The sequence below is a fragment of the Polyodon spathula genome, chromosome 8 (assembly GCF_017654505.1).
Source record: "Polyodon spathula isolate WHYD16114869_AA chromosome 8, ASM1765450v1, whole genome shotgun sequence".
Lineage (NCBI taxonomy): Eukaryota > Metazoa > Chordata > Actinopteri > Acipenseriformes > Polyodontidae > Polyodon > Polyodon spathula.
The window spans coordinates 42673956-42689549 of NC_054541.1; the positions used below are offsets into that span (position 1 = coordinate 42673956).

At 36.1% G+C, this 15594-nt stretch overlaps 1 protein-coding gene across 1 annotated transcript; it reads right to left on the reverse strand.

The window, feature by feature from the left end:
- Positions 1-5068: 5068 nt before the first annotated feature.
- LOC121319987 (sodium-coupled neutral amino acid transporter 2-like) lies at positions 5069-15164 on the reverse strand. Its single transcript, XM_041258032.1, has 16 exons — positions 14863-15164; positions 13565-13827; positions 13284-13365; positions 12841-12956; positions 11146-11219; positions 10956-11048; positions 10757-10838; positions 10006-10088; positions 9616-9674; positions 9254-9436; positions 9047-9126; positions 8811-8911; positions 8313-8437; positions 8006-8150; positions 7799-7896; positions 5069-7639 (listed from the first exon to the last, which is right to left on the reverse strand). The coding sequence occupies exons 2-16, from the start codon at positions 13693-13695 to the stop codon at positions 7538-7540; spliced, it is 1554 nt and encodes a 517-aa protein (XP_041113966.1). The 5' UTR covers positions 13696-13827; positions 14863-15164; the 3' UTR covers positions 5069-7537.
- Between the last annotated feature and the right edge of the window lie 430 nt (positions 15165-15594).

A 15594-nucleotide genomic window follows, 5' to 3' on the forward strand; every position in this document is an offset into this window, starting at 1 on the left:
ACCCATTAAATTAAATCAAACAATTACATCTATAATTATTCCCTGAAGTTACTCATTCCTGTATTACAAAGTAGATAGATAATAAGGGATGATCTGAAAGAAGATAGAGAATAAGGAATGATCCGAAGTGGTTGCTAAGCGAGTGGATAATAATAATCTTTATATGACACCTTTCATAGAGGACCACCATCACAAAGTGCTTTAAAAGATACAAGACTAGGGTGTGTGAACTATGCATCAACTACAGAGTCACTTACAAGAACATCTCCCCCAAAAGACTGAGCACAAGGAGGTTAACAGTTGCTTAGGGTCAGTGATTGAGCTAGGATTTGAACCAGTGACATCACAGTTTTAAGTAAACACACTGGTTTGAAAGTCAGATATGGTTGCTACATGGCATATAATAAACAGTTTTTATTGGTAACTTTACGAATCATATTCAGTACTGAATTGTTGTTTATCACCTTCTAAAAAAATAACAAGATACTAACATCTTTTTGCAAATAATCAACAGTAAATGAAAAAAAAAGGTAAGCTCAATTTTCTAAATACTGTTTTGCCCAAAAAGAGCAACTACCACTATGATTTAATCATGCAGAGGGGTCATCACAAGTGGTTCTTTTAAACAGTCACAAGAGACCACAAGGACACAAAGGCAGAATGGGGAACAGATTTATTAAAAGCTAACATTAAGTTTCCATTTAGAAGATGGATGAATTGAACAAGACCCCTATACCCGGCTTTTTCAGAAACGTCTGAACAATCTACTCAACAAATCTAATCCTGCTGCAATAAATTAGTCAAATGAGGAGAAACCGAGAAAGTCAGATGCGGTACACAGTGACGTAAGGAGGCTGGTACTGAAAACTCAGAGAACCAATATTCAAATGCTTTTGTTGTTTTTGTTTGCAGCTGCGTCTCTGTTTCTTAAGTTAAGTGTGTGTGTCTCCCCACTGTGGTCTTTCATCCTAAATCCTGCCTCATCCTTTACTTTCTTTTTATTTAGGGAGCCCCAGTGAAATGAAGATGCTTTAGCAGATTAAAAAATGGGATTAGTGACCAGTCCGATGTTAGATACTGCTTATTCCCCTTAGTACTCAGAGAAGATCTTCCTTCCACTGGAAACAACCCAGATTAAAACCTACGTCACAGAATGTATCAGTCTGTTAGTTTCCTTGTTCCACATAATGCATTTACCTCTTGTGGCTCTGCATTATATTTCTCTAAATTGAAGTATTATGTGGAAATCCAGCAGTGTTATTGCACTTGGTATGTCAGTGTGGAAGGAGGGTTTCAATCTGTATTGAAGTGGATCCATGACCTTTGAAGTGCATCTCACATTGAAAGATTGAAAGTAAAACCTAATTGGTACCATTCTTTGTTCACTTAAATTTTAGTTAACCCTGAAGGAATTCAAACCACTTCAAAAGCGTTAACGTTGTGGTATACAAAGAACAGTTTTGATATATATTGTTACAGGGCAGAGGCCCAGGACACAGGACAACGTGTTTTGTGGCTGGTTTACACAGCCACAGGTTTAATTGTTTAATTAATTTAATTAGCGACACATGCATGTAATTTAGGCAGGTGTATATAAGCAGGGCAGCACATGGAGAGGCTATCTGTGTTAGGGCTAAGGTCTGTGGGGAACTTTATGTGTAACCTTATGACAAGGTATGTGTGTTTTGTAACCGGTAAACAGCATAGCTGTCCGGTATAGTTAGAACTGGTGAAAAGTTTAGTTTAAGTATGCCTTGATGGAGTTAGGTTTTTTGTTTATTTTGACTTGTGTTGTGTAAAGTAATACATTTACATGCATGCCCTGTTTTACACTTCATTTTGTTGTGAAGTACTTTATTCTGTCAGGAAGACAGTGTGAAAAGGTCCTGCAAGTGAGGGCTATCAAAAACAGACACCTCGGTGTTATGCTATGTTATGCTGCGTTAGTCAGGGAAAATACTAAAAAAAATGTTTTAGTTCTCCCTGGGTTTTCTTTTTGTTTATTTGTATCTGCAGTTACTGTCTCTGTGTATTTGCTACTCCTGCTGTTGACCATCCTTGACCGCACACTGCATTGCTACCGGAGCAGGTGTCTGTCTCCTGAGGGAGAAGCAGCGCTGCCTCCAGAGCCAGAGAAGGAGAAGCAGCGCTGCCTCCAGAGCCAGAGAAGGAGAAGCAGCGCTGCCTCCAGAGCCAGAGAAGGAAGAGCCACCATTTACAGAGCCGGGGGAGGAGATGAAGTGATCAGAGGCAGAAACTGCAGTTTATGCCTTGGCGCACTTTTATTTATACATTTTCAAATATTTGTAAATAAATACACTGAGAAATAAACTTTTAGTATTTTCCCTAACACATGATGGGTAAGATGCTTCCCTGCACAGATCTTTATTTTACAAACAAAACACACCTTGTACTATTCAGGCTTGGTAATGGCTTCGCTGAAACATTCTTCTCTTTAAGGCCTTGGCAAGGCCTTTACTGAACCTTCTTGAGGCACATGCTCTCTCCCCAAAATAAATATTTATTTGTGCTTTCATATCATGTGACCAGGGGTTGGCTGACAATTAATCATCCAATCACCACCTGACCACATTCTACCCTTTAAATCAATCAATTAAACATTTAAACAAGCCCAGTTTAGTGGGTGGCTATGCAAGCGGTGGCCATCTTGACTCCAGGCTGTTCCTCCTGAGCCAATATGGCCACCAGCCACCAAACACACACATCCATGTTTTACTGTAACTTGGTAAACTTTTATCTGATCCTCCAAATTTTAAATAATAATAGCAGGAAACAAAGCTGCAGGCTCTTCTGTAAATGGATTCACAATATACTGAGCTTAAAGAAAGAAAGGTTATTTCAGAGGAAGTTCTCATGTTTGTAAGCACTCTGGGTCATTAACAGTAGATTACTTCCTGCTATAAATAACCAAGGTCAATAGTGATGTGACATAGACCTGAGTCATAGCCCACCTGCATGGTTTAAAATGTTGTTGATTCTACATAAATTTAATATCTGTGCAGAGCTGTGTTTGTCCTCAGTTAGAAAGGTGATAAGCACTGTCACATGTTTCTGACAGTGAATCTGGCAGATATCCATTTTGAAAGGGTTAGAAAGAACATGTTTAAAATATGAACTGTAAATTGTGTTTCGTACAACAATAACCCAGCTAAAATGGCAAACTTTAAACAAACCACACTCTCAACCAGGGCTACTTTCTGATGAAACAGAATGCACTTACATATTGTTAAACTGGAACAATGTAGTGAACCTACTCCACAGGGAATTCAATTGTAGTGCTTTAACGCTCTTGTGACAAGGGAAGCTGCTGTATGTATTATAGCATATTCTGGATGCTGCAATTATAAGCAGCGGAGAAACACACTGTGCCTGTACTTCCCTTGTAAAGGCAGAACAAGCTGTCGCAACTCTCCTCCCAAAATAATGCCTCATATCTGTAGCAGGAGCAGCAGCTCATGCTGTGGATTTAAAGAGAAGCACAACCCATTTATCGCAGTCAGACACTTTTGTGCAGGTGTTTCCTCATTTTGTTTGTCAAAAGATATTTGCTTCTAACCTTAAACATTTTAGAGGTCAAGGCTCAGCCACACTATGTATATGTAAAAAATGAATTAACGGAACTTTAATCTGTGCATAATGGCTGTCCTAACTTAGCAATGAAAACGGTAGGAAAGACTTCTACTTCTTAAATCTGAGCTGTAGCATATATTTATAATAATAACAATGGTAATAATAATGAAAAATGGAACAGATTTTTTTTTTTTTTTCCAAAAACGGGTATTTATTTATAAATTGCAGATATTTGTTTTGGATAGAGCTTATACATTTGTGGCTTTTGTTTATGTAGCAACAGTACTACTGCTAGATACACATGCACATGTTCTGATCAGAAACGGCACTTACTGTACAATAGAAACGTGATTTATTGACAGGAATGTGATGACAGAAAATAAATTTACACCCTTAAGTTATATAAATGTAACCCGACTCTGAGCTACCAGAGCAAAACAAGCAATATTTAGAACTTATTTACTTGTCTGAGTAGCTGATGTTGACTTGGGAATGCGAATGTCTTTTTTTTTTTCTTAACGCACTGAATCGTCTTCATAAAACCAGGGGCCATCTGCGTAGTCTCCCTTGTGACTGAGGGAGAAAAAAAAAAAAAAAAATACAACATCCACCAAAACCAAGCAAAACCAAGAGAAAGAGACCAAGACCCCCGTTCCGGGCGGAGCTTATCCTTATAACGGCGTCTGGTAAGGTGGGATGTGCAGGCGATTCTCCTTCCTGATTGGTGCTCTATTGATTAACACTCTGCAGTGTAACGTTCAATCCGTATGGGCGCGAAATTGCATTATGGGGCTAGTAGTTTTTTCTAATGCAGTTAATAATAACAGTGGCCAACAATCGCCGATTTTTAAAGGGGCCTACATAAATAAATTGAAGCAATAGGAAGGTACAGCACATCTTCCTGTCTCCTGTATTTTTCCATGTTTGATAAGTATTTGATAAGAACAATGAAGCACACCCTCTGGAAAACAAACGGATTTCCTGGAATATTTCTGCAAACTTTCAAAGAGCATTCCTTGGCCTTTTTAACTCTTTTTGAGCTTTAAAAAAAAAAAAAAAAAAGATTGGGGACCCTATTTTGATACAAAGTTTGAATGCATCTTCATTGGTGGGCACTAGCAGGGTACATTCAGCTGGAACTTTAAAAAGCAATAAATACATCTGTAAATCCACAATTTAAAAGTCTGCAAATGAATAGTTTACAAGTGATTACACAATAAAACCCTGGATTGTGGGCATTGCTTTGGTAGCTGATCTTGTTTGTACAGTAGTGGAACAGGGTTCTATTGCTACATTTGAAGGCTAACGAGAAATTGCTTAAACCGCATGTTGTTCTTCAGAGTACATTCTCCATGGTTTTACACATTAAAATAATCGTATTCCTTTACCTTTGCACTTGTTTCATAATAGGCCACTGTAACAAAATAAATGAAGACCCTTCACTATGAATGAAATCCAGACAAGAAACAATATTTACTTAGGGTTTACACTATATATAACTTTTATTTAGTTATAATTACAGGATCTACATAATGTTTCATTGAAACAAGAGTACAGCACAGATGTTAATGCTCTCTTTCTCTCTGCCTCGATGATATTTCTAGTTTGCTTACTCGCCAACAGTGCTGAAATATACATACATAATGGAATACAGAAAACATGTATGCAGGACCAACACATACAGTATTTCTACAGTGTACACAAACCATTGTAAACTAGCAAAAGCAAGACTTCACTGACATTAATCGATCTGTAGTACGTCTATCAGGTGTAATTAGGTTTTTAGCAAAAAGGTAGATGACATTGAGTTGAGGATAATTATGTTTAACAGCAATCATCAGCAATATAAAGTTCAAGTGACAGTGAATAGCCATAGTTTGCTATGGACTTACTCAAGTTCAACAGAGCTCTACAGTCAAAATGAGAACAATACTTAATGTGTGCCCTCTAAATTGTTTCCAAATTGGCAGCACCCATTGGGGGTGGACGATGACGACAACAAATATTAATAATAATAATAATAATAATAATAATAATAATAATAATAATAATAATAATAATACAAAATAAATGTGCTACTCAATAATCTATATGTTTATTGTTTTTGTTTTCTACTTAAAATATCACACGTTTTGCTTGAATTACAATTAGTGGTCTGAGGGATAGCTTTCACTACTAAGAAGATAAAAGCTAGCTGATCCATTACGACTGGTGGGAGAAATCAACAGGCTCTTAATGAAACTTGAAATTAGCAGCCCTGGTCAGGTCCGCAATATTTAACAACTTGCAAAAAAGATAATATAAAAAAAACAACAACAAAAAAAAAAAATATATATACATTCAAACCAATATAAATATACATATATACATTTTATATAAATATAGTAAAATAGATTAAATTACGCTTATGTCATGTTGTTCCATAAATATCGCAGGACAATATAACGCCATCAACTGCTGAAATTTGTATCAGAAGCACAGTACACCTTTAAACATGAGGTGACAGTAGAACAGCAGTTGTAATTTTCACATAGTAGGTCCCATCGAGATGCTTTCATATTTCTGTAAACATAACGCAACACACAGGGAAGCCATATACATTACATGCATCTTTAAGAGCCTGTGTTCAAAGAAAAGCAATCAACTTATAAATAAAGCATCACATTTTGACTAGGTTGTAAAAACAGGAAACGTTGCTGCTGTAAGCTACAGGAACAGGCAGTGACATTTTATGTGCACTTTTCACTTATATCCGGTAGCCTCTTCAAGGTATAATCCCATTACTGTTTTTCATGTGCAGTTTTACATTTAAAGTAGTCACATATAGCGAAAAAATCAAATTAAATGCAAACAAGTTAGTGGCTGGCAAGAAATAAATGAAGGTACTTGTGATGGCACCTGTTTTGTTATGTCTCTCCAACTACGTTTCTTTTATTACTGCACCCTCTTTACAAAGTAGGCTTGATCAGTTCAAACATCGTGCTTTTAATACTGTAGAGCAGAGATGAAGAACTAGAATACGACAGAACCTGTTTATAAAGCCATTCTATTGACATTGTACCTCTGTAGATAGTCTAATTATACACTTCACAAATACGTCACTATAAAGACTCTTATAAACAGGTTTTATTAAATTTGATGTTTTTTTTTTTCACTAAAGCTAATTACATTACCAAGCGCAGCTAACCTTTGGGGTTTAACACTGTTAAAAAGTCATTGATAAAATTGCTCTGACACTTGATAAACCTGAATTAAAAGTAGTGTAAGGAAGATACATCCTTAAAAATACAAGTAAATACTTATTTCTTAATTATTTTTGGCCAAGTAAAGCAGAAGTGCTTTAACTTTTGAATACAGTCTGTATAGGACTCAATAACTCTGCTTCATACACATTTTTTTTTTTTTTTCTTTAAATCTGGTAATTCCCTTTTAAGGGGCACCAGCTGACAATCAGGAAGTGAAAACTACAGTTGTGCCCAAATACAGTATGCACAAAAAACACATGCAAATACCTGAACTGGAACTTCATAGCTGCATTTTAGGCTTAGATGTATGCCCCTGCTTTAGACACATTCAAAATATAGTACTGTAACTAACACAAAAAAGAAGAAACTGTCATAAAAAATATATATCACTGGAAACAGGAACAGTTTTAAATGCCATCCATGTGGCCTAATAGCATACTGTACAGAGTCTATTACATTCTCTTGGAATGGTATAAGTCGCTGCCCATTGGCTGTGGTAGAGCAAAAATGTACTTTGTAATGCAGTCTTTGCAATCCAAGCTGTTCATCCACCAAAAAAAACAGTTTTCTCTGCTATTTTTTTTTTTTTTAAGAATAGGTATGCATTTTTTTTTGTGTTTTTTTTTTTTTGTCAGTGTGGGTAAAGTCACTGTTTAGTAAGGATTACATTGCAGCCAGAAGACAGTGACTTCCAGGTTTGTTTAATGGCCGTCAGCCATAGCAGCATTCTGGGTCCAATCCAGGATGATCAGGGTCATGCTTCCAATCATAACGAAGAAGCCGCTGATACAGAAGATTACAGCCTAGACAATAAAAATATCAAAACAATCCAATGAACATACACTTCACATAGCAAACTATTTGTTCAATTAACATCCATACTTGAAGGCATATAATAAACCACTATGACAGTCTCTGTAAGTCGTTTTGGAAAAGTCTGTAAATGGCTAATTAATACGTACCCCAATCTTCTGAACTGACTTCATTGGTTCCTTCTTCACCAGCTTGATGTAAAATGCAGAGGGGAGAATAAAGATGAGCATAGCAGCAGCGGAAGCACCTGTACGAAGACAAGGACAAAAAGGAAAGTGTTTAAAGGACTCCTCCTCTCCCTCACACGCACATACATTTTTGCTGAATTTAGTAAAGATAAAATGAATGAAACTTACCAACGAATCCAAAGATGTCCCTGATTGTGGGCACGAAAATAACAAGTATGTTGGTAAAGCCCAAGAGAACGAAAGTGATAATGGTATGACGGACCCAGCTGAATTCCTTTGAGGCGCACAGCAGCTGATTAACTGATGTACGGATCTGAGGAGAAGAAAAGGAAAACGCAGAGTTAGGTTATGTGAAAAGGGAGGAGGATTTACACAGTGACCGCATGTGCATATGTACGCATTTTCAAATAAAAGCTGTACTTAATGTTAAAACAGAGCAAATAACATCCTTATCATAAATTCTATTTATACTTACGGGAAACAGCACAACAGGGACTGTGAGCGTGACAGCGGTCAGCACTGCAAGGCGCACAATAAGGAGGACGACATCAAACTTGTAAACCCTGGAGTAAGTGTGAAGGAGCTCTGGTTCCACGTTGTCTGCAAACAACATAGCAAATCCTAATCAAGCTCTGCTCTCGTCATACATCTTGCTTTACATGCATTTCCATAAAGATGATTAAAGATTTTCACATGTACTATCCAAACTGCTGAGATATGGAGATATGTTTGGCTTTGGCCAAACAGGCAGTCACAGTGTGGTATATTCTCTGAATGAGAAAATACCAGCTATAACAAGAAATACAGAGAAAACTCAAAACCAATAGGTGCAACTTTCCTCAGGCCAGTTGTGACTTCTTCTAGATTGTGTAATTGTTCCCACTGAGGCTGGTCTAAGATATTACAGTCAAGTTCACCTGTAGGTTTAGCTTTTAAAATGTAGTCTATGTTATAAAATAAAAAAATAACTTACTTCCGAAAGTTATATATCCAAAAAGAGCAGCCAGGAGGTACATGATAAGCATGGCAAAGAAGGAAACGTTCGACACGTTCTGCATCCTCTTGCGGGAACGACTGCAAAACAAAACAAAAAGGGGATGTTTAGGATATGACGAGCAGTACATAATACCTACAGTATTAGGTCTATTGTCAATCTGCAACTTGTTATGCTTCATTCACATTTATCACATGGGTATTTTTTGCACTTACTCTTTCAGCTCCTCGTAGATAGGTAACACAGCAGGGTGGCACACGAAGGCAAAGGTCAGGATCGGCACAGCATAGACAGTCTGAAAGAATGACAGAGAACATTATAATACATCCCAATGTAGTCAGTGCACTCCTGTGTTAGACTGATACAACTTAATGTTGCAGAACCAAATAGGTACTAGAATTCTTCTCTAATGAAACACACACCTGGGAGTTCCAGACAAAATACTTGGCTGTGCACGTGTCCTCATCAGAAGAGACATTGTGCACTGTCACAGCCGTTTCATGAACTGCAGCTGCAACGTGAGCTACAGTGTAGTTCAGAGTCGCGTTAAGAGCATCATTTTCAAAAATCAGAGAGCAGGAAATTTGGAATGACTTGTAGATAACCTAGAGAGGGAAAAACAAATACAATTTTTAAAAAAACTTTTAGAAATGAAGGTGTAGGTAATAAGTGTTCCATAAATGCTACGTGTATAATTTGAATCAACTTTAGTATACTCCTATAACAATCTACCCAAAAGTATCTTTTGCATAAATACTGCACTTTGAATTACTAATATACTTACAACAATAACAAAGAAGACCATACAGAGCAAGGAGAAGCCACTGGTATAGCCAAGATACCCTGGAAAACAAAGCATAGAACCCATTGTAAGACTGCTGCTTCCTCTCTGTTATCAGCAGTCATTGCAAAACTGCTTGGTGTCATCATATAGAACGAGGCACCTCAAGATTGTTCTCTTAGCTCTACACTCCTCTTCAACATAACTATTACTGAGATAATCTAACGAATGAACAGACAACACACACACACACACACACACACACACACACACACACACACACACACACACACACACACACACACACACACACACACACACACACGAGACTTGGCAAACTACACACAATTTATATTCATACTTGAGTTTCTTAAATCCGGAAGGTTTACTTACCAAGGTTTCTTAACAAGGACAATGGTAGGATAATGAGAAGGGACACTGTCAGAACAAGATAGTCTCCGTTGATATACCACTCTCTGGAAAACAAAGAAAATGCATGCTGTTAATTTTACCCTTTGACTTTTTTTATTGTTTCAAACACAATGTTAGGCTGGACAATAAAATCTACCAGGTCAAAGACAGCCAAGTCAAAAGCAGCCATCTAGATAGATTAGATTCAAGAGCATTCTTATGGGTGTCAGTAATTATACACTTCTGGGCATGACACATTATCTCCATTAAAGATTAGGTTTCATGAAGTTGACTTCCATTTATGCTGTGCTACTCTTGGCACATCTCCAACCAAAGCTCAGTTCAACGCAAGGAAAGAACCTTATAAATGAACTTGTCTGGCCCCATGTTCTGTTTTTTAGATCTGGGGTTATATCCTAAGAGACTGTGGTATTCTGAGGCATTCTAAAGTTATTATGTCAAGCGATACACAATGGCTGGTACATGTCTACTCAATGAATGACTGCTTTAAATATTAACATTATAAACTTTTTTTTTTTTTCCCCAAAGCAGTTTTAAGTTTACATCACCATGATGAAAACATTGTTTGTATTCTACATACAGTTAATTAAAAAGCCTAATTTTGTAACTTTTTCCTCTCGCTATTGATTAAACATGTAGCTAAATAAAGGGAGCTTTACATTTTTAAAAACTGTCAGTTTTAAAACAGGTCTACATCAAGTAGTCTACATACCCAGTATTTTCGTTCATGCCCAGGAACGCTCGGATTACAATTGGCAGCTCATACTTCACAATGTAGAGGTAGCTTGACATAGCTGAAGTAAACCAAAATATACAGAATATAAATATATTTATATAACTGGATAACACATCTGAAATGTTGCAATTTATAGCAAATGAAATAATACACATTAAATGTGCAATATTATTACCGCCAATATTCTGCATTGTGATTGAAAGAGAAGCAGCCAGTTTTCCTGGCATGCCAAATGCCTTGTATCCCAGCTGTTCATACAGTAATGATCCTAAAAAAAGAACATTCAGTATTATATTAGGAATTCTATTCATAAATAACACTGTTATTGTTTCATTTTCTTTGGAGCATACTGCATATTTCTTTACCTCCTTCATTTGCAGTTTTCAGCAGAAGATGTACAGAATACAGGGAAAATATAGACACAGCAATCAAGAGGATCCTGTAAAATGAAGGAACAGAAAGTGTTAAGAATGTATTTGTTACACTTGTTTCACTTGTATCTCTGAAACATACAAAATTCTCAAATTTAAATTCTTAAAAGATATGAAAACACTCGCTAAAAATGGTGTAACTATATACATTGATTCAAATGTTGCACTAGTACAGCATTATAGGGCCTTAAAAGCTTAAATACAAAAAGATATCCATAACAGTCTTCTTCAGCGCTCCGAATGAACTGCAAAGTTGTATACTACATAAACATTTCTTTGAAGTTCAGTGTGACAGTAGGCTGGGATTAATCAACTATTTTGGGCAGGTTACATGAGTGAATACTGTGTAATAATGTGTAATGACTTTGAAGGAATTGCCCTTAAGCGTCCCATCTCTGAGGAAACACTGTAAATAGTATCTTCTTTCCCAGCCTCCTAGACTCATCAATCGGTAATCACAGCACAGCTTGCTATGCTTTGAATCAGGCATAGTTTGTTTATCTGCTGTTGGAGTATCTGTATTTTTCAAAATGTGGGCTAGTTCCAAAAATCCTGTTGTTTCTCGGGGCTCTCAGAATAAATGTACCGTTTCATTTGAGCTACAGATTCTGTTTCACCAACAATACGCCAGATGAAATGTGTGGAATTTGAAACAACTAAAGCTTACAATTGCTTTATACATAGCCCTGGTTCTTATAGTCTCTAATCTGAATTATTTCAGGTTCATGTCATGTAGATTTCCTCTCTGGCAGAGGGCCAGGTTAAAGAACGTGTGTTTAAGAACGCTCCCAGGAATGGTGTGCTATAATGATGTTCAGTAAAGAATATCAAAAGGAAACATGTCTGGCACTGATATGTGAGCTGAGCCTTTGTATATGCAAACCATAGAGCACATGACAAAACGCTATTTTGGTAAACAAAAATAAATACCACTATTTACATATTATTTTTATATATTTAAATTATTTGAGCAAAACCTTGACCTCACACCAGTTGATACTAGCTCTTTTGAAAACCATGAATAAAATCTTTAAAAAACACTAATTTTACTAGTAAACAAATCATAATAAATCATATTTAAAAAAAAATAAATGCAGGAAGACCACCCTTAAATAACTAATACAAAATGTTGTATTACATAAAAAATAAACTACATATTTATATATTAGTTTGTTGTTGTGCTGTCTTGAAGAGTTATTTTCCTAGATGTCTCCACTGATGAAAGAGTTAAATGCAAATGTACGTTAAGCTGATTCGTGCATCCTTGTGATGAGGCAAACCCATCTCTTTCAGCCATTATATAACATTTCAGGTGTGGTTTTGGCCTGATTGAAAAGGATTAAAGACGCTAAGCGGATTCATTTCACTTAGCATGCTCTGTTTGTAAACACACACGTCACGGTGCCCACATGATTCAGTAATTCATCACGGACCCTGGTGTGGAGCAAGTGGATGGGGATGGATATATATATATATATATATATATATATATATATATATATATATATATATATATATATATAGATATAGATATAGATATATAGATAGATAGATAGACATTATATGCTAATATATTCATCATATATGTCTTAAAGTGGAGCTGCTACAGTTATCATTGTAGATACTTACACAAAAAGTGCAATTCCAGTGTTCGCCATGGCGTAAGAAAGTCCCAGGATGCCACTACCCATGATGGCGTTGCCAAGATTGAATACTGACATTCCAAATGAGGTTGTACCGGGAGACTGCAGAGAATAGAAATGCATGTTTACGATTTTACAGTTGACTAGTAAAATGGCCACTGAGATCAGCAAAAAAAACTTTCATTTACTTCTAATATTTTATGTTGCCATGGTAACAGATATAGTGTTCCCAATGTACGGATATAGGGCTTACATTTTCTCATATACATTATTTCTGCAGTTTATGAATAAAAACAACAGAAATAAATCACTTTATACTTCTTGTTAATCTGTCTATACACTTGTGCATTACTGCCCAAAACCAACTCGAGGCATGTGCTATTGTGTGATAATATATTCTGACCCATACAGTATTCTATTTTTACTTACATATTCAGTTTCATATTTTTTCTTTCCAAGGTGGTAGTCTGGGAGGAAATTCTGGCTCTCTGGGTCCATATCTTGATATTGACTAAATAAATAAATACATTAAACAAAATGATAATTATAAATTGCCATTCCTTTTCATTTTACAAATATACGGTTCTAAATACATCACAACAATGTGGGCAAATTGCCAGTATGTAGCCCTCAATGACATAGAATTTCAAGTTCAACGACAAACACACGCAGTCCGTTTTTTAAAGTATCCATCTGTAAACATTGCTAACCTGCTAATGGGGGCTTTTGTAGTGGTACAATCAGCGTAGCCATATTCGTTGCTGTTGGAGCTGCCAGTGCTGTCCTCCTCTGGTGAAATGTTAAACCGGCTCATCTCTGTTTTTGCAGTGCCTTGCTTCATCTTTAAAAGCAATCCAAAGGAAATGTCTTCTTTATTCTTTAGTGTAGCCTCACGGGTTCTATCCTCCTCTTGCTTCTGAGTTCTCGTGCTCTCTTTGTCCTTGTGTCCTTGCTAGTGCTGTACGGTCAGTCCCTAAGGAAATATGGAATAATCAATATACACAGCGCAGGCTGCAGCATCCTCCTCTAGATCAGCACCGCGTGATCAACGTTTTGCTACGGGGAGGAGGGGGGGGTGGCTGGGGCTGACTCACCCAAAGAGTGGAAAATTACAAAACTGCATCCAAGATGTGTCTGCCGGCCACTCTAACACCAAACCGATATGATGATGGAAATGTGTGTACAGCTATTCAAATGCAATTATGGTTCATTTCTTTTTTCCCCTATCTCTTTTTTATTTTTAACCTGTAGTCTTTAATCAGTACCGCATATACACTTTAATAGAAAACATGCATGCAATTTTATTTATTTATTTATTTTTACAAACACAGGTCTGCTGGGTGTTTTTTGTTTAATTATGGCTACATATTATTCAGCATCATTTTGCATTTTTTATTTAATCCTAGGCCCTAACCTTTTTCCCTAGAAGTCTGGAATGGAAACAAAGGCACGTGCTGAGGACCTTCTTGCGCAGTATCGTCTCAAATGTCACCTCTTTACAATTCCATTCATTAGAATTAACAATAAAGGGGTCGTTATTTAGTTTATAGATCACTAGTTATGTCTTTTCAGTTAAGAAGTACCAGAACCTACAAAAGAAAAAAAAAAAAAAAAAAAAAAGAAGAAGAAGAAAAAAAACTCTCCTCCCACTCCAAGGCAAAATGTAAGAAGTCACAAGACTGCGCAGCATTGTCTCGATATTTTTTTTTTCCAGGATTGCTGATCTAAAACACAATTGTCTGAAAATGATAACATATTTATTTATTGAAATAATTATAACTAGAAATGTCACATTATATCCATATATTGATAACGACCACTGTATTTCCTGAAATAAAATTAAACCCACAATTTATAACAACAAAATAAAAAAAAAAAACAATACCGGTACCTCTTTCTATATTTTATCTGCACTGAGAAAAAAAAGAACATTCAAAATAATCTAAAACACAGCATAAAACAAAAACACGAGTTACACTTGAACGTGTCATTTTAAAAGGCTCCTTACCTCACGATTCTACAACAGCGTTAATATTGTTAACTCCTTTAATTAAACAATATGTAAAATGACCTTGCTTTCCAATATTTTAATCCTCCTGAGATGAGTAAAATCCAATGCAGTAGAAGTAACGGGATAGATAAAATACTGAATTAAAAAAAAAAAAAAAAAGTTTAAATAGATATCAAAGTATAATTTAAAAAATAAATGTACTTTACAATTAAATAGTAAGTTCAGTAAATATAACAATGAATGACAGTACTTTGTTTTTTTTTTAATAATAAATAATGTTACTTTTCTATTGGTATTATTTTATATTTTGAGAAGACGGCACTCTGGTGTCTATAATGTTCTAGTCTGCAATAACGAGGGCTTTTTAACTGAATTGCATCAGCTTCGTAGGAGGAGAGTGGTTGTGACGTAAAAGCATGGGAGGGGTGTCCAATGACGAAGTTTGTATACAAACACCAAGACAATGGCAAGCTGTATTTTTCCACTATAGTACCGTGCTGAACAGGGTGAGAATTGCCTTTTTGGAAGACTAATGTAATAATGTACAGTATGTCGATAACATGGCCACAATCGACTTTATCATTGTCATTATCAGTTTTTTTTTTTTTTTTACAGTTTGTATTTAATGTGCTATGCCCAGTATTTCACTGTATTTAATGTATTATGCATTCTTCCTCACTATCTTGTAAAGCGCGTTTCTGATGGTTCATTTTTGTCATGAATAGCAAA

What these genes read in the sequence shown, in the direction of transcription:
- LOC121319987 (XM_041258032.1), bottom strand. Translation starts at nt 13,695, where the DNA reads ATGAAGCAAGGCACTGCAAAAACAGAGATGAGCCGGTTTAACATTTCA. An exon ending in GAAAACTGCAAATGAAGGAG is followed by an intron (nt 11,049 to 11,145) that starts GTAAAGAAATAT and finishes TTCTTTTTTTAG; the next exon opens with GATCATTACTGTATGAACAG. An exon ending in TGGATATATAACTTTCGGAA is followed by an intron (nt 8,438 to 8,810) that starts GTAAGTTATTTT and finishes TGTTGTTTGCAG; the next exon opens with ACAACGTGGAACCAGAGCTC.